Below are 19,482 nucleotides of genomic sequence, written 5' to 3'. Positions count from 1 at the left end.
CTAATTGGATCCTTAGAATTGATTTTGAAAATATCAAGGGCACTGTATACGACGATTTTATGTTTGATCTAATTAACTCTTATTCTTCTATTTGAATATTAGGCATTTTTTAATGATCCAAATGTGAACTCCAGTTTAAAGTTGCTCTCACCTTCAGGACAGTGGACTACATTGGGTAAATTTAGAATAAATTAATCTTAAAGAAAAAAGTTTGTTCTGTAACTGTTTTATTTTAATTTACTATTTTGTAATGATAAGAGTTCATATACTGTACCTTCATCTGGTTGAAATATTTTAAAGAATGAAAGAATGACTTCTTTTACTAAATAATAGGAAAAATATTTTATTTTTTTTAAAGGCTTAATTAACAAATTTTACTTTTTTTTTTTTCCTGAGCCCCACATTGATTCATACGCCAAGCTACTAGAGGTGGTTTTAAAGACTGTGACATCCAGTTAACCTAATCATTATCCAGACATAACCATTTATTCAGTTGAATAATCTGAATTATTATTATGCCTTATTCTTATTTGGAGAAAGACACTTATCTACGTATGTAGCTACCTAATTTAGGAGAGATTAAGATTATTGCTCTGTTACAAATTAAAGTAGAGGAAGCAGAAAATTAGATATCGTATATACACAAGCTCTGGGGTGTGCTGTATCCATACATTAAAAATTGTCTGGGTGCAAAGAGAGATCCATATGATATGTTGCTGTAGTTGCCATCATGGTATAAGGTTGATGTTTACCCTATCATTATACACTCATAATGCTTGATTTTGTCTGAAGATGTAGGTGAGATGCTGACAAAGAAAGACCAATAGCACATGATTTTATGGCAACACTTTGAAACTGCTTTTTTTTTTTAATTATTGTGTAATGAGACATAAAATGTCATGGAACTACATATGATAATGTAGTAGGATTTTGCGCATAAAGTGAGCTCTGATATCTCCAAAGTGATTCTCCTTAATAGGAATACTTAAAAAGGGTATTGTGGGAAGTCCTCAGTTCTTTTGTTTTGTCTGCAAGTAGTTTAGTATGTGTAAATATTTAATGGAGCTTTGGGAATTTTCTAGCTTTTCCACTTCATCTCTCTGGAATTGGCATAGGTTTTCCACACTATATACAGTGACACTAGACATTGACACCTGTTTGTCAGCAGAATCCATTTTCCAAACTATCCCACTGTTAAAACAATTGAATTATATAACATGCAAAAACATGCAAAAAAAATGTCAAGTCCCCCTTTAGGAGCCTCTTTTTCACTCTGGCAAAAAGAAGATAAATATATTTCAAAGCCTGGGTGAACCTCTTCCTGCTTTGGGCAAGAATCTTTTACGGCTATCTGTCTAGCCTATGAATTGTCAGTCCCTGTAGTGAAGGTCAGTAGGTTACATACCTCATGTTAAGAGCAGAGGGTCACTTGCCAAGGATCCCAGCTTAACTCCTGATTCTGCTCAATCTTCCTCAGCACAGAAGTAATACATTTTGTTTTGAGGACTGGAAGGGTTCCCTTTTTAAATCCTGAACAGCTGGTATACCCCATTTGCTCTTAAAATTTCATCTTCCCATTCTTTGCCTATTTTTGGTGAGGAATGTTGGCACATTTTTCTATAGTTAGTCTTCATGTGCATTTTTTGAAAATATAGTAAGAATTAGCTTTGAGTGGGAGGAGGTACAAAATCATCTAGTATTTCCTTCTTCAGACACTTTAAAATACTAATCCAGACATACAAGTTACTTGTCACTGTGGAGTAACTTTTAAAAACAAGTTTCTGTTCCTGAATTAAACTACTAGTAGTGTTTTTGTTTGATTTTTTTTTTTAACCTGAAGAAAATTACATAATCTTTATTGATTCTAATACTGCATTTATTATTTATTCTTTAGCAAACCAAAATGTAGATTTTTTTATTATTTTTTTATTTTTTTTTAGGGGATGATCCATAATATAAGGTGGAGTTTAGATAGGTTCTTAAATCTTCCTCCTTCCTCCAGCATGAACTTGGACAGAAAGTATTTGTAGACCCTGTCAGCTTTGTTTAAAACTTCAATATAATATTTTAGACTTTTTTTGTTTTGTTTTGTTTTGTTTTCCAGGCAGCAGTCCTCTTTTACCTTCTTACTAAGAGTTTATTTTCCTTTTGAATTCAGTGGTTATGGTTTCACTTTCATATTTATCTCCACCTCTTGTCTATTAGTTGTCTATCTCCTTTCTGTAAAATCTGTCTCTCTAAGTTTTACTGCTTTTATGGCTTTATTGCTTTTTTTGTTTTGTTTAATCTCAGTGTTTGTTTCTCTTTTCTGCTTTTCATCCTCACCTTAATTTTATCAGACATAATATCCCCAGTCAGCATCAAGGAGTGTAAAATGTCCCTCTCTTCCCAGCTCCCCCACATGCTGGAATTCCCAGTAGAATCCCACAATAATTCATTGTCTTAAGTACTCCAGTTTTAACATTACTCGAAATACAACTTTTTAGGTAAACTATACATAAGCATATTCTCTCCTCTGTTTCTTTTGATTAGATATGCTTTATTACCTCTTCTTACACCACACTTGTTAACTTACTGCAGTAGGGATGGATTTTTTCCCCTCCTCCTGACTTCCTAACAGAGTACCTGACAGTTCTGTCACGTGTTTTAAGCTCCCTTCATCTCTTACTTTCATACTTCTAAAATAGAAGCAGCACAAGGAATACATTTGATGCATTCCAACTTATGTATTGACTCTTGTATTTTTAAATAGCAGCAATGAAAACTAAATGGTAGTTTTTCTTTTGACACATTACCAGCCTTGCACCTGTCAGCAGTCTTAAGGAGGCAGGACTGTATCTGCTTAAACTCAATTAACACTTGAAAAGTTATCTTCAAAGGATAGGGATACATTCTTTTTTCTGTAAGTAAAAATTCAGTATTTGTCTAAGAAAGACTCTGAGTTGCCATACATACTTGAAGCTTAAATGATTTCTGGTTTTGGAATTGGGTTTAAAAATCTGTGAGGTAATCTTAAATAATTTTTTTAGGCTGCTGTTACAGGTTTTCATTTGCAAAAATTGTAGATGTTGTTTGAATTTTATTTCTTTATTTGAGTATTTTTATTCTTTATTTGAATTCTGCTTCTGAAGTACCAACTTTTTATAACTGAGTACTAAGCTTGCACGATATATGTTCTATGTAAACTGTTTTGTAAATAGCAAGTTGGAGAGGTTTCCTTGAGGAACAAGTCTTTTTTAAACATTGGTGGAATTCTAGATGTATCTATTCTGGGGTTTATCTCCACAATACTAGATAAGCAATATGTTCATTTAAAAGTATATTGGCAGCACTTTGTAGATGTTCCAAAAGTAAGAAGTTTTGTTTCAATACTTAGCTCTTTGTTTTCCACTTGCAGAGTTGTCGGGACATTTCTTCTTCCTATTTTATTGCTCATTTTTATAGTGTTATTAGAGCTGGTTACTCTTTTCCAGGAAATTCTGAAGTTTCAAGCCTCACCTCTCAAATGGAGAATAGGAGCTTCCAGTATATTCAAACTTTTCCATTTACAGTTTAGTTGTATGAAGTGCTGAATAGGACACAAAGCTCTTGATTTCATTTTTTCTTCCAACAGATGTTTTCAGGACATCTTTTTTCAGAGCTGAAGTGTGTCTCCTTTCCTTTCCTTCCCCCTCCCCCCCCCCCCCCCCCCCCCAGTAAAATCCTAACAAATTGAAGGCCTATAAATAGATCACTTTCTTATACTTTGAGCTGGATAACTAGGAAAATGTAAGATATGTAAAATGTCTCTCTCTTTTTTTTTTTTTCCAAGTCGTTTAACATCTGATTTTTATTAATCTTGAATCAGTTTTTGATTCATCTATCTTTACAAAATAATTTATATGTTAGAGGACAATTTATTTCTTATTAAACCTCAAAAAAAAAAAAAATCCTGTGAAAGGAATGCAGAGAACTGAAAGTTAGATGAGTCTGTGGATGAGGAGTTGGAAGGAAGTAATAACTAACTAACTACATAAAGGTCTCCTTCCCCTCCCTGCTTAGGTTAAGAGGCTTTAAGTCACTTTTTTTTTTTTTTCCAGACTTGTGATTTTGGTTACATAATGATTTTTTGATAATCCCTACGTGGACAGCAAAGAGAATGTCCTAAAACTTTTTCTTTAACAAAAGTTATCCTTTGCCATAACCATATCTGTAGATGTGAACTCAAGCAATTAAATGCCAAGCTTTTCCGTATAATTTCTTTACATCACATTGGCCCAATTAAAAAAAAAAAAGTACAGTTTCATGATGGTACTTTTAGCTTAATAGACATGTTTTCAAGCCATCTATTTATAACTTCTAATTGCTTTTCCTAGTGTTGATCAGATAGGTGTACAGTTTACCTGGATTTATGTATCAAAAGTCCACTGTTCAGACTTAACCTGTGAATAAATAATCTCTATGGATAATATCTGAGATTTTTGGAAGTGTGAGGGAAGAGAAATGTTAGGTTATGCTATGCTTGCAGAGATTAGGATCAGAATGGAGAGTCATATATGCTTTTGGAAGCACCGCTGTTCATGCAGCTTTTTTTGATGTGTTTCTGTTTCTGAAATACTGTTGTCTAGAGTGAAACTTGGCAGTTTCCAAAATATTACTCCTAGTGATCCTTTAGATCAGTTTGCCAGCTCACCACTTAATTTAATTGTATAATTAACAGTCTTTTGATAGTCTGATGTTGACTGATCTACCATTGAGGGAATCTACAAATGAGAAAAGATGGGAGTAAACTCCTAGACAGCTAGAATTTTGTGAATATTATTTCTGCTGAGAAACATTGCCAGTGTGTGCCCCCTCGTGTTTTCCCTCGTGCTCATCCTTTGTCGAGCCCTCTCTTCCTCTCCTTTTCAGAAGCACTCTGAAGGATGTTCAGGGGGGCTTGGAGATGACCAGAGCACGTGTTCACAGAAACATAGAATGGTTTGGGTTGGAAGGGACCTTAAAGGTCATCTAGTTTCAACCCCCTGCCATGGGCAGGGACACTTCCCACTAAATCAGGTTGCTCAAAGCCGTGTGTCTCGCTGAACCCTTGGTCTGTAGAGAGCAGATGGAACTGGACTGTGTCCAGTGCTTCTTAAACATATGAGTCCAATGCTATTGAAGGTGTCTCAAGTTACCAACACCATGCATACAGATCTGTAGATGTAACACTGTATATAAAGAAGATATGTTCCCTTATGGACTGATACCTTGTTAAACAAAGTACTACCGAGTACCTCAGATGGCACTAAATGTCTATGAGCAAGAATATCCAGCCTCAGATGATTCACAAGCACAGAAAACAAACAAACAAAAAAATACAGGAAAATGTACCTGTACTTACTGTTTGCAGAAAGAATACTCCTTATTCATGCAGGAAACGCTGACAGTACTTTTTTCATCTTCTGAAATAGCTGACTAGTAAAGCTTACAGTGGGTAGCTACAAAATAATTTTGTGAAAAGTTCAGATAAAAGAAAAATGTGTTGGGGTTGTGGGATTTTCTTTTATTTTGCTTTGCTGGCTGCTGTTAGCAGCTAGTGACTTTTCTACTTTAAATGTGGTATTTTGTTCTTAGATATAACTTAAGTTGTGGAATATGATTTTCTAGGGTGTGATCTAACGCGATGTGGAGTTTCACATGGTGTTTTATCTAATATTTGTTTCGACTGATACTGTTGCCAACAGGGGGAGCAAACACATGAGCCTTAATGTAGTGTTAGTGTTTGGCTGAATTTAATGTTTTCTTTACCCTTGTTTCTCAGCTTTCTTTGTTTTTTTGAGGGACTGTATGACTGAGTCATACTTATGTGGTTTGTAGTTTTTTTTTTGTTGTTTTTTTTTTTAAGAATATGCCACACAACCATTTAGAGAAGTTAATTAATTCCACACCATATCAAATTATGAATGATTGTGAAACAATTACTACATGGAAATTCTTCTGTTGTATTTATCACAACAGGCTTGATGTGACTCTTTCCTTTATATTCCAGGTTCCAAAGTGACAAAAATTGAAGCTACAGTGGTGCCCTGTACACAGATTTCGATGTCATTTTTTGATCGGCTGTACACTGAAGGACTTGTTAGAGAAACTGGACATATTGTGAAATGTTATGATGAGTATTATGATGATATTCTTATCTCTGATGAATTAAGGAAGGTCAGTACAGCAATGAATAATTCTTTCTAATTTCTTGTACTCCGTTAGGTTTCAAAGGACACGTTTTTCAGTATTTTTCCGGTATTTTTTTTTCTGACACTACCTTTGAAGATAAAAACGGGAATCGAAAGCCATGTGATAGAAATGATTAAAGCACTGCAGTGTCTGAGTATCAAAACAGTGGCTATTTTCCAGTTGGGCCCTCTTATCTTTTCAATTAGGAGAAAAAGGTAAAACCTTCTTCTCCCCACCACTTTGACAAGCACTCACTGCTTGGGGATGCGTGGGGAAATCCAGCTACTCTTTTTTGTAGAAAAACAAGAGGAGCCAATGGAAGGGTCCTATGATACCCAGAGCTGCAGGATCACCCAACCATCCAGGTAGTTTATGAAACTGAGTGCACTCAGTAGCTGCTTCCTGAAGCATTCCTCACCAGGAATGCTGACCATATCATATGTGAAGGTATTTAAGGAAACGTAGCTCCAGATACTTTGAGCTAAGATAAAGGAGAGGAAACTAAGAAAAGAGAAATGATTTTGTGCTGTAAGATTGGAAAAGGACTAAACATAACCCTTAAATAGGCCTGCAAAGTGAAAATTCTGTTTGTCACCTTCCAGTGGAGGTGTTAGAGAACAGATAATTCTGAAAAAGAATCTCTCTTAACAGTGTCACCTTCTTAATCAACATGTCTTCATTGTAAGTGTTTCTTTTGACTTCATAAGCTAAAACAAATTTTTATTACTTATGTTTGTTTAGCATTAGCAAAGCATAGTGTGGGAGAACTGGATTTTGCTCTTCCTTGTATATATAATCAACTTAAGTGCTTAATAATTACAGAGTTGCACTCATTTGCACTTGGCAAATCCTTTGAAGACGATGTATTTGAACCAGTGACACTGGTTACAGGATGTGGCCTGAAATACTGGTCTGTCTTGTAAAGTTCTGGGAAAAGCAGAGAACTCAAGCTCATGTTTGAATTTCAGATGTGGTCTGTAGCCTAGCAGTTCAAAATGCTATCTATTTACTTATAAGTTGGGTCTGTGTGAAATGTTTTCTGAAAATTAAGTATATTTGATGTAATAAAGTTAGAGGCAACATTTAAAATGAGTCATTGGATTTTCAGTCTCTCTTCATTTTCCTTCCCTTGGAAGAAATGTGTGACTGCTTTTACAGGGTGAAGGATTCACATTGGTTTGTAATGAACATGATTCCTACTTACAAGACTTAAGACGGCAGAAAGAACTAAGAGTCAAATCTTCCACAACTGAACTCAAAAGCTTCAGATTCAATTAGTCAGCACCTTAGAATTGTAGACTGTAGGGGGCAGCAAGCTGTCCAGTGTCCTGGTGTCAGCAGGTGGCAGAGGGTGGCCCTCAGCTGTAAAACTTCATGTTTCATTTCAACCTGGCATGCCTTCGCTTGGTTCAGCTGAGGAGGGGTTGGGATATGTATGTGGTCACCAACAACAGCTGCTGTCCTGATCCTTTGTTACTCAGATGTGTAGTGAAACTATAAAGAGGGCCACAGAGCAGTAAGTTCAAGTCTAGCTTAGACCTGTTTGCCTGCATCTAGGTTGGTACCTACGTTTTGTTGTCACGCTGAACTACAGTTCCTGCCCACCCTTACAGCTGGAAGTGTCGAGGCTAATCTGTCAAGAACCCTGTGTTCACACAATATTGCAGCAAAAGGCAGGTGGGACACATGGAAGCAGCTGAATAGCATGCCTGGCTTATCCATGGTACAGATAAACGCTCACTAGACTCTGCAGTAAAGAATGGTGTGAATTTGAGTGATCTCCTCTGGGATTCCTTTAGGAATGTGAGATAACTGTAAAAGCTTAGAGGCAAAAAGCAAATGCGGTCAAAGTTACCAAAGACAAACTAATTGGTAGTGATCAACATACCAGATAGCGCTAGATTATTTTCAGGTTATTGATTGTTTCATTAGGTTGATGAGCAATTAAGCAATGAATCACAAGACTCTTGAAAAATATCCCCTTATGTTTTGCGGGCACGAATCTATCAGTCGTATTGACAGTATTTTAAACCTAATTGTATCACAGGAAGAAGGATTTAGAGAAAAGTACTAATTATTTCCACCCCTTATTCATATAAAACATAATGAACATAACTGTGTGATATACAGCAAAGTAGTTGCTTGTATACTTAATTGAAAATAAGAATTTTTCATCTGTTTAATTTCTGTATTATTTTCTTGTTCCATAAGGTCTTGCTTCTGGAAGATTCGGACCATTACAATATATTCAGTCAATCAGACCGCAAAGAATTTCTGTTCTGTCTTTTTAAGCATCTTTGTATTGGAGGAGTTCTTTGCCAGTTTGAAGACTTGCTTGGGCCATACTTAGAAACTACCAAAGCTTTATATAAAGACCTGGTGAGGCAAGTGTTTCCTTTTCTATACAGTTGTGTATGTATGTGCTGGGCATAGATTCTTTGTGTGAATTACTGTAAATTTACTGTGTGTTACTGCTTCAAAAATAGGTCTGTTATTTAATAAATCTGCAAGCTTATTTATGTTCAGCTATTAAAATACCCTACAACAATGGTAGTAGTTCAGTGGCAAAATATATGCAATTTTAATGGCAGTTGTCCTGTATAAAACCTTTTTATTGTATCACAGGAATGGACATTGATGTTTTGTAGTTCACTCCCATTTTAAAGATTTTTATTTCTGTAGTCCTCTAATGAAAACATCGCATGCCACTGGAACTAGATTGTATTTCCACTGTCGTTGATAAAATATCAAGTTAGTCTTGGATGGATAGTCTTGGACTACTTTCAAGCTGTTCTTGTTTTAGGATTTAAAAACTGAATAACATCAAATCATATTTTTTTTTGGTTCTGTTTATGCTTTATTCCATCTGATTATTATTATTTTTAAAAATTCAGTTGGATTTTGGCATTCTTTGCCCCACAGATACACTTCTTGCAGCATATAGCTGTGGAGGAATATGGCTGTTAGCATGACAGTGAGCTAACACATTTTTTTGCCAGGTCTGGTATATGGAATTGTTTGGCATTTATGTATTTTTTTCCTGAGATGAGAGCAATTGATCAAAGATGTCAATTCAGGGGAAAAAAAAAAAAAGCAACTTTCTCCCTTTTTGATATACCCATATGATGACTTCACTGACTGACAAAATAGTTAGTGAGAAATGGAATGTCGTTGTCAGTTATGCATTCCTAGCTGAGCTAATGGGAATATGCAGCTCATCAGCCATGTTACTAAAATTCTATATTGTATTCCTATTCTATACTTTACCACCACAGTATTGGTGGAACAGTGTAAATGACAGTATGAATCTGAACAATAGAAAACAATTGCAGATCTCTGAGATGTGAGATAGCATCCACGCTATCAGAGTTCTTGTACTAAGTAATGCACTGGAGTGAACAAAACAAAGACTTCAAATTGTTTAGAGTAGGAATAGTGTGGGGTTTTTTGTTGTTTTTTTTTTTTTTGTTTGTTTGTTTGTTTTTCTCCTTTTTGTTTTTTTTTCTCCTCGGCTGTATTTGGAATGGTGAGATTAGCAACTGTTACTTCATCTCCTATTTTAAGTTTATATACAAGCACACTAGAAAAAAAAATCACGTGTAAATTATCTTCCTCTTTGATTCTGTTCTTAAAATGCCATTGGTTAAACTTCAGAGTAAAATGTGTCTGAACAAAGATATGGTGAAAGGATTAGACTCAGTAACTCACCTGAATATTTCTTGACTTTTGTAGCACTTGTATGAAGCTTGCTGCATCCAAACAATACGTAAAACAAAATATTTGGCTTCTTTCTTGGCATTTTTTTGTAATACTTAACCAAAGAAGTTTACAAAACCTTAATAACTGCTAAGCAGCCCCCAGATTTTCTAATAGTCAGTACTTTTCAGGGTCTGTGTTGATTTAGTCATATGCTGTTTCCAGTGAATTATTTATAAAATTTATTCTTAATCATTTATAAAATTAATTAAATAAATAAATGATTAAAGTAGCAGTAGAACAGCTGATACTTCTAAAGGAACCTCTGAAACAAAGAAACTATTACAAATATTCCAAGATTTTTTAGAAATAACTAAATTGGGTTTCTGCATTTATTATTTCGAACCTTGGGATTAGTCACCAAAGCTTTCTTACTAGTGTGAACTTCATTTTTGATTTTTCACGTAGAGAGAAATCTAGTGGGTCCTTCAGAAATACATAGTATGATGTAAAACGATCTATCAGTACTTCAGCTCTGCTTTCCCTTTTCTCTTAAACAGTTGCACTTAAACAGGCTGTTCCTTACGCTAATCCTTGGCCTTAGTTCACTGTGCACTGACTACAGCTGTTTCTGCTCTTGTGTTGTTGAGTTGACCCAGGATAAAACACCAAATCTAATCAGTTCCTTCACTTTCTCGCTTCTTTTTGATGATGATTTTTTTTCCCCCTAAACAGTTTAAAGTTTTGTTCTGAGCCATTCCTCCTCCTTGCTTTTGTGTCTCCTTAAACGTTTCCTCCTTCTTTCTTTTCCTATGGTAAACTCCGATAAGGATGTTAAGTAGTTCTTGTTATTAAAACAAACAAACAAACACAAAAGCACCTTCCAAAGTCTTCCCCAAAATTTCATCCTGCTTTCATTGTTTGCTTTTCCTACATCCTCAACCCATTCACTATTGTCCTATTACATATTTCTGTGACTTTTCTTGTGTGTTACTTTTGTTTTTTGTTTTTCAGTTGTCAGCTACTGTTCTATCCTCCACAGTTTTAAAACGTACCTGTTCACTTCATGTGACATCACTGTTCTTTGATAGTTACCTACGGTGTGTCTCTCCATTCCTGTGACTAATGTCTGTAGATGTCTCACTGCCAGTGGAGCTGGTATTTGCACTGACTAGTACTTGAAAAAACAAGTCACAATGTAACTGTATCTTTTATCTTGCTCCTCTCATATTAAATTATTTGTCAATCCAATCAGAAAAGTTTTCGATCTCCACATTTCAGACTTCTTCTCCCCATTAACAGTCACATTTGTCTCCTGCTTTCTCTCTCTATTCCCTCTGTCCCTGGTTTATCCAAACTGATGATGTGTTTTTTATTTATTTTTTGTTGTTTTTGTTACCACCTTCTTAAGAGAGAAAAAAAACATTGAAACAGTAAACAATGAAGCTCTGAAGAGCTCATGCCAGTCTTGACTTGTTTGATTTCTAATTTCCAGTCTGTGGTCTGTACTGTGTCACTTACTTCATTTTTGCACAATGTATACTAGACAGTAAAACGATGAAATTACTTTCTTATGGCCTGTTATTTTCTGTAAACAATAGCTCATGACAGTATTGGTTTCTTAAATTGTTTTACCAGAGGGTTCACCTTAAAATTCCTGTTGAAACTCAACTGTTTTTAAATTCTTCTCTTCTAGACAGTTATCCTGTATGTGGTTTCTTCTCATCTTGGATCACAATCTCATTAGATGCATTGTACTCTTTGTAAAGTGATAAAAACTTGTAAAGTGATGAAAACTTACAGTATTGAGAAGTTCCATAAGCTGTACTTTTTTTTTTTTTTTTTCTCTTGACAGCTCATAAGGCTTGGTAGAAAACAAATTGACAGTATTATTAGTTCTTAGTTGATGTGCATGGAAAAATTAGTCCCTACAGGTGAACTTAGGCCAATCATGGTATGCTTCCAGACTAAACCCACTGGTGTTTGGTCCAAAAATTTTTCTTAAGGGAAGGAGCCTTCATATGAAGAATTCCACAAAAATGTCTCTAGTGCTCAGAGCAGTAGACCCTGAATAGGAGGTTTTCCCTATTCTTTTTCTTACAGTTTCTCCTTGCCATTCATGAGTTCCAACTCCCAGGCACTAAAGTTCAAAACAGTGTCAAAAGGTTTGATATTTCGTTTTACTAAACCATTTCCATTTATACGGTTTTATAATGAGAGAGTGTAACAATCTTGAAATTAACTGCTCTTACTATTTTACAAGCACTGCTAAGGAATTCCAAATCAAACTATGAAATGTCAGAGGTTTTCTGCTTTGGAAAATGAGTAATAATTGCTTCATAATGAATTTATGAACAACTTGTTGATACTAACCCAGCAGTAATTAACCTGTGACCAACTGAGTCCATCCAGAATTTCAGTCGTGTCCTGTTTAACCTAGAAAAAATAAAAATGATGGCTGTAGTATTTTTGGTTTAGTTAAAGAACACATTTACATCACAAAAGTGTGTTAGTTAAGATATAATTTACAAATCTTTGTGATCTCCTAAGTTGATAAATCTTGTTTTCTTTACTAAACTTGTTTTTTCTGACAGTGTCTCTCACCGGTGGCAGCTACTGTAGTGTCTTGTTGTTATTGTCCTCTTCTCCTTCCTTTTGTGCCTTCTCCTTTCCCTGAAAATAAATTAATTTATGTGAAAGCACTGGGTTGTTCTTTTAATGTTTGGAAAGCCTAGTAAAATATTGCCAGTAAGGTTAGGATATAAGTTCAATTCAAAGTGAATTGAGACATGATTAGAAAGATTTTTTTCTTCATAAACTGAGGATAGATGCACATTGAAATGAAGAAGAAACTTCCATATTCAATGAGTAGCGTAGGACTCAACAATTTGGAAGAAAAACGTAGGTATTATGAAATTATTTTTACAGAAAAAAAATATCATCTTCAAGAAGACAAGGCAGTATTTTTCTAAAACCTTTAAAAAAAAAAAGTTTGTCAAAGACAACATCCTGGTTTCTTTCAAGCCAGAAAGAGGAGTATCTCATCTGATTTTGGCAGATATGTTATTTTGCCTTAAAATTAACCAAAGTACTAGAAATAAACATTCAGTCTGAAAAATGACTTACAGGAAGCTAACCACAAGAGGAAAATTTCTCAATGCAGCAGAATAAATAGGAAGATTTATTTTCTGTCACTTCTTGCTTTGGTATCCTAGATATATATGTATATAATATAAAAATGTAGAAACCAGAAATTGAAAGCTATTGTTCTCAGATGGAAAAATGTGGAGCCACAGTAACTTAAACACAACTGCAGCTTTTCAGGGTGGTGATGTGTTGTAGAAAGTGTTGACCCCACTACTGCTCTATACCTTGTTCTCAAAAGTTGTCACTCTTCTAGCAGACGTGGTTAAACAGTTCCTGAACTGCTGGAGTTTACAACCCTGTACGTTAGCATAAACTGACATCCATTTTAGTTTATCTTAAAATGCTGGTCTGTAAACTGCAGTGGTTCAGCAGCTGAGTCATGAACCAGTTGAGCTGTCCCTGCTGGGAAGGCACTAATCTCATGAGGGGTGGTAAGGCAGACAACTGGGGCCAGTACCAGTTTCAGCAATGCCGTCTTAATCCACTGCTGAGTCTATCAACATGTGAGTTACAGCAAAAAATTCTGAGAAAGCCTTGTTACTGACTCACCACAGGAAAGATCAACTTCACAGTATAGGCTTAATTCATACATGACTGTTGTTACTCTGCAGATGAAATCAGTTAAAGCCAGTTTTTTAACTGGTTAAAGAGGTTGAATCAACAAGAATGGTGCTGGTTGGTCTGGGTTTTGTTTGTCCTCATAAAAAGCAGCTTTGTGAAAGCAATGAGATTAGGGAACTGCTCTCATACCTTGGAGTTGGTGCAGTGTACAACTAGACTGTGTTTAACACACACTTTATAGAAATTTGGCTGTTTTGGGGACCTTTCTAGGGAACTTGAACCTGCCTGTGACAAGGCAGGTTCTGAGCTATGTGCTTCTTGGAACTCTGTAAGTATGGGACCTATAAAGCATAATCGGGAAGAAATATAAACATCACTTAAAGCAGACCTGAGGAAAATAATTCATTTAAAAAATATGTTAAGATAATTGCAATAGTATCTTGGTGTGATTGGTAATAGTGACAGAAGAACTGGCAGTCCACAACAAACACATCTAGAAATTGAAAAATTCAGAAATAATACCATCCTGAGTTGCATAGCTGTCCATGCATACATCATTCTAAAGGAGGAAAAATGAATTTAAAACATAATTATATACTGATTAAAAATGATCTGAAGTTTGCATTTCTTTAAAAATACCACTGCTACCCTTTGTAGTCTGAATTAAGATGTGGTTCACTTTGCAGCTTTTTTTTTTTTTTCTTGCAAAATATGTGAAAGGTTTTTAACAAAATGTTTAGCTGAGTCACTTTTCATAGCTACCAAAATGCAAACTTCATACTGGATACTTTATACTCTAGGCCTGGGTAATATTACTGAAATTTAGTGGCTGAAAACGGTAAGACCAATTCAGATGAGTAGTTGCATTTTCATCCAATAGTTTTCTGTTGCCATAATATCCATGTTATCTAACAGTGTAGCTCTTCATGGCCAATGTAACATGAGTTGAATTTTAACTATTAATTTGAACTTGATCATATTTGAGCAAGAACAATGAATATGTTAAAATGTATTTTAAATATATTTAATAAGTGTATTTATTGAATGAAGGATTCTAATAATACTGTAAATATTAAGTATGTATTATGTCCCCTGGTTTTCAGTGTTCGAAAGAATCATGAAACAAAAGAAATAAGCATTACTTCAACTGTCTTCAGAGTGTCTGCATATGTAAGTATTAACAATTTTATAGTACAGAATTTTACTGGAAGTGACATGCATAGCATGAAAACATGGAATTGACATTTACACAATGAAAATATAATACTCCATTTTCAAGGGTTATTTTTCCATAGTTGTTGCCATTGTTTATTCATAAACTCATCCCTGATCTCATCCTGCTTGCACTCTTGAGTAACTCTTCATCGATTATCACCAGCTAAAATTTTATTTGGGTAGTTCACTAAAAATAGGTTTACTGGATTACACTTGAAGTCATAATAGTTATCCAGAAACTTCTTTATTAATAAATAAATAAATAAATCTTTAGGTCTGAGTAATTCTATTTTTATATCTACTTAAGATAGAAGTAAGGATTAAGAATCCACTCAACTTTGTATAGTTCTGTTCTTTGAAATGTTGCTACAGCTTTCTGAATAGCTTGTATTGCATCTGTTACCGTAAAGACTGCAAGAAAATTTAGTATATGAAAGGGTGAGAATGGTGAGATGACTGCTAACCTCTTTTCCCCTCCCTTGTCAAGTCTCATTCCTTTCTGTTTCTCTTGCAAAATCATGCATTTACCATCAAGATAAGTTTGAGAACTGGCTGCATGTTTACTAGATTCAGCATACCTGGCGTTTAATTGTTACTACTCCAAAGCCTTCTTGAGTAACCAGAATATGTAAGCAGATAATGTACCTACATCCAAAAGAAATAGCTGATGTCATTTCAGACTGTGCAAACTTCCCTTTAGGTTGCCAATACCCTGGTTGTTCATCTGTGGGTCATCATCTTTTATGTAGTATGTGTAATTCATAGAAGGCTTCTAAAATGTTTTCTAAAAATAAGTACTTTACTTATGTATCACAGTTCACCTTTCTACTGGGCTGCAGACTTTCATAAAAAAAATAAAGTAAAAAATGTAAACAAACAAACAAAAAACACCACAACTGATAATATTATATTTTACTGTTATTACCATTTTTCCCCCTATCTTTGAATCAAATATATGGACACGAACTTTGCAGACTGCTGCTGTGTTTAGGTACATGTTTAGATATTTAAGAGCTCCCATGGCTGTCTTTGTCATACGTTAAATATCGTCAGTATTAACAACAACAACAACAAAAGGCATCCTTCAGTAACTTTTTTGAAAACAAAGAAGTGGATGGACAAAAGAAAATCCAGTGTAAATACATAGTATGTTATCCTTCCTGTAGCCTTGGTGGGAAAATTTGGCTTTCCTGCATATTCTGAAAAATTGTGAGGTGAAGGAAAGTTCTAAAATTCTAGTTTGCTCTAAAGAAATCTTGAATAAACTTCCCTGAAAACAGACAGAGTCTTAAGCAATTGGGTCTGGATTGTCTGATGGTTCTGTGAAACAAAACTCTACTTAGAAATTAACAGAAAGGTACTTAATAGAACACAAATGTCTTGTGCTTTAGATGAAAACTTCCTCTCAAAGAGACAAACACATTTCTGCAGTAGATATAGTTTCTGAATTCATTTGGTAAATAACTGTAGAGTGTCGTGTGATAATGTTGAGGTAACAATTTATAAGCCATATTTTCTTGATTTGTACCTGAAAGAAATGGACATACCCTTGTAGCCTGACATAAAGGAAAGCTGTTTTGGTAAAGGTGACTTGAACTGCAGCTGAGAAGTTAGAAGAAGCCATATTTTTGCAAGCTGCATTAATAAATGGATAAATAAATACTTGTATATTTGCACAAGTATAAACGGAATCAGGACTTAATTTTATGTAACGCCATCCTGATACCATCACTTTCTTTTTACTTAGTTTTTAATTTTTAGCTAATGAGCCCTCATTTTGTAAACAATATCTAGAAAAAGAACATTACTAAAATCAGGTAATCAGAAAGTAAACTGTCATTGATATTGTATGAAAATTGTGAGTAGTGCCTCCTTTTTAGCAAGTCTGTGTCGATAGAGCTATAATTCTGGTGTGATTATATCAAAATCAGTGATGTAAACTGATGTAATCTCTGAAAGGGGTATGCTTAAAAAGCAGTTTGGAACAAATTTAATCCTGAAGTAGTCAGATCTCTCAATCTTGATACTTAAAGGTATTAGGGTGTACTTATAAATGTCTACAGATCTGTTTAGCATCAGAACTTTGTAGACCTGGCTATCATAAGAGAAATCATTTTAAATCTTGGGGCTAGTGAAATTTTGTTACAGATGAAGTATTTGGATGGTGATTGCTATTTTATAATCTTTTTTTTTTTTTTTTAATCTGAAACCTAACTATAGCAATGTTAGAAATCATTGTAATAAATAACTTACTCAAAAATTCTTCTTAAAAAACTGTTGATTAAAGGATGCTGTTCTGCACGATGTTCAGCAGTATCATTTTTTCTGTATTAAGCTATGCATGTGCTCTTTTTCAGTCATCTGCACATGATCTGTATTCCTACAAAGAAAAAGTAAAATGACCCCACTCTGTATCAGTACATTAAATCATTTCACCCACTACATGTCTGAACTGAAGTCCAAATTGCAGATAGAATTGGTATGATCCTTTATGCACCCAATTGCTATAAGGAGCAGAATAAATCCATATAAATTCCAGTGCCTCTATGGTCAAATCCTTTAATTTTGTTGTTGTTGTTTTAATGGCCTCTTTACTAACTAAAATAAATTTAAGGACCCTTTTAACTTGATCAGATTTATTTTTTTCCTCATACCAGGTTTGCTATACTCTGGAGTTTCTTGAAATGCCTTATCACTGAGAAGTTATTTTTGTTCTTGAGTTGATGTGCAAACTTGTCTTTAAACAGTCAAAAACTGAGCTGACATAGATCAACTCTGGACTGCAGAAATGGGATCTTCAGTAGGAATAGAAAATAAGTTTAATCTAACCAGCAATCACATCTTGACACTGGTCTCTTGCTTTCTTTCTGTTTTGTGCATGAACTTAAGTTACTTTTGGATCAAACTCCAAGGCATTGTGATGCTGAGTACTGTAAAACTGTAAAGCTTGCTCTCCTTACTGTTATTGAGAATCCAACATTTGATACACAAGGATCCCGGTAAAACATCTGTAGAGAGTTAGGTGTCTTAAAATTGGAGCTACAGAGTTTGTATGCTGTGTTCCTTAAAAATAGAATGCTATTTTTAGCTTGTGGTATTTGACTACCACCAGAAAATGCAGTGAATAGACGCATAAAATCTCTACCTGTCTTAAACAATGCTTTTACAGTGGTGCTTATCTTCATTTAAGATGTATGGTCCTGAATTTAGGTTCCCTCAAAGGAAGTTGTCAGAACATATAGTAGGGGGTTCATCCTCTTGAAAAAAATAGAGAAACTGGGGTGCCAGCAACAGCTACTGGATAAAATTCATAGATGGTCTTTGGAGCAGAAATTGGAACCCAGATCTCTTCCTTTAAGCTGACTGATTACAGTTTCCATGATTTCTTGGTCCAAAAAAAAAAAAGACATTATTTTATGCAAGGGAAGAGAGCTTCAACAAAAGACTGTGATAGATGTTCCTCTCATATGGAATAGTCTTTAGTTGAGGAGTTTAAAATTTTCCTGGAGAAAATGGAAAATACATGCATTATATGAATTCCCTCAGAACCTATATCTCTTTAAAGGTGTTGAGGAGTGGCATGACACTATAGTGTGCCAAAGACAGTAGGTGTCAGCTACATATTGTTGATTTTTTAGATGTTCAACTACCACAATGAATGCACCAAACAAACAAACACCTCTCTAAATCCCCCCTCTAGTTCCTGTGTACCTGGATTTGAAGTGGGTGTTGAGCTGTGCCGCCCTGTCAAGGCTGAAGCCTCTCTTGACATGCACAGAAGTAGGACATTAAATGGAAGAGCCCAGTTCTTGCAGTGTCTGGTGCCAGCTGAACGTGTTTTTTCAGAATTAGGATTTGGTAGCTAGGTGTCTAGGTTCTCTTCAGATGCTTTTAGCGAGTTGGTGCACAAATTGCTTTTGATAACAGTTCAAAGTTGTTAATAATAAGTTGTTAGTAAGTGCGGGTTCAGTGAGGGTTTTCCTTAAGTATTTGAGACTGAACGGATGCATTAGTAAATGTTCATTGAGGAAGACTCATTGATAGAAGAGCTTTACATACTTAGTCCCTAAATAAATTTGTATTTTGATGAAACGTGTTGGGATCCTTGTATACTCAATCATCTGTATTTTAGGTTTGTATCGTGTTAAGCCTGTGTTTACGTGCCTAACTTTGCATTTTATATTAGTAGTGCATTTAAAGACTGTAAGGTTACTGGGGTGGGTAAAAGCACTGTGCCTGCTGGAGCGTCGGGATCCGAAGGGAGACAGACCCTGCACGCAAACCAGCGTTTGTCCCATCGTGCCATGAAGCCAGGCGCTGGGGCAAAGCGCTGCGTTTCGCCCAGCTTTGAGGAATGCCCTGCCCGGCCTCCACGTCGCCATTACCACGCTTCTTTTCGCTTCCTCCCAGGACGAGGCCGGCCTGCGGTACCCCTCGGGCAGCAGCCACGAGCAGACCTTCTCCTACTTGGCGGTGGACCCCTGGCAGCGCCACGTGCACGCCCTGTACCACTGCTACGGGGTCAGCGCGCTCTGCCCCTAAAGCACCCCCCGCTTATGGGGTCGGGACCCCCCACACCTTGCTGCGAGGCCGGGGGAGAGTTGTGCATAGCCTAACACAGCCCCGGGGCTGTGCGGGGCTGTTAATTAATTAAAGGCGCTTCTCCTCCTC

The 19,482-nt window shown here is 35.6% G+C and overlaps 1 protein-coding gene and 1 long non-coding RNA gene across 6 annotated transcripts in view; one reads left to right on the top strand and one right to left on the bottom strand.

Annotated features, from left to right (window-relative positions):
* LOC113845108 (uncharacterized) overlaps nt 1-1,536 on the bottom strand; it is a 15,185-nt gene extending 13,649 nt beyond the window's left edge. The window contains exon 1 of one of the 2 annotated variants that reach the window (XR_005264162.2): nt 1,406-1,536. This is a non-coding gene — a long non-coding RNA (uncharacterized lncRNA). The remainder of the gene's footprint in view (nt 1-1,405) is intronic. The other variant, XR_003500376.3, reaches the window with a different exon arrangement.
* CFAP300 (cilia and flagella associated protein 300) overlaps nt 1-19,482 on the top strand; it is a 22,346-nt gene extending 2,864 nt beyond the window's left edge. For 3 of the 4 annotated variants that reach the window (XM_072032755.1, XM_027467943.3, XM_072032756.1), the window contains 5 exons: nt 103-175; nt 6,011-6,177; nt 8,404-8,576; nt 14,700-14,766; nt 19,222-19,482. In XM_072032755.1, coding sequence (XP_071888856.1) covers nt 103-175; nt 6,011-6,177; nt 8,404-8,576; nt 14,700-14,766; nt 19,222-19,353 — 612 coding nt within the window. In that variant the 3' untranslated portion in view covers nt 19,354-19,482. Of the gene's footprint in view, nt 1-102; nt 176-6,010; nt 6,178-8,403; nt 8,577-14,699; nt 14,767-17,468 lie in introns of all 4 variants that reach the window. The other variant, XM_072032754.1, reaches the window with a different exon arrangement.

The sequence above is a fragment of the Anas platyrhynchos genome, chromosome 1 (genome assembly GCF_047663525.1).
Source record: "Anas platyrhynchos isolate ZD024472 breed Pekin duck chromosome 1, IASCAAS_PekinDuck_T2T, whole genome shotgun sequence".
In the NCBI taxonomy this organism is placed as follows: domain Eukaryota; kingdom Metazoa; phylum Chordata; class Aves; order Anseriformes; family Anatidae; genus Anas; species Anas platyrhynchos.
The sequence above is the reverse complement of the archived record's forward strand: the minus strand, read 5'-3'. Positions and strand labels throughout refer to the sequence as shown.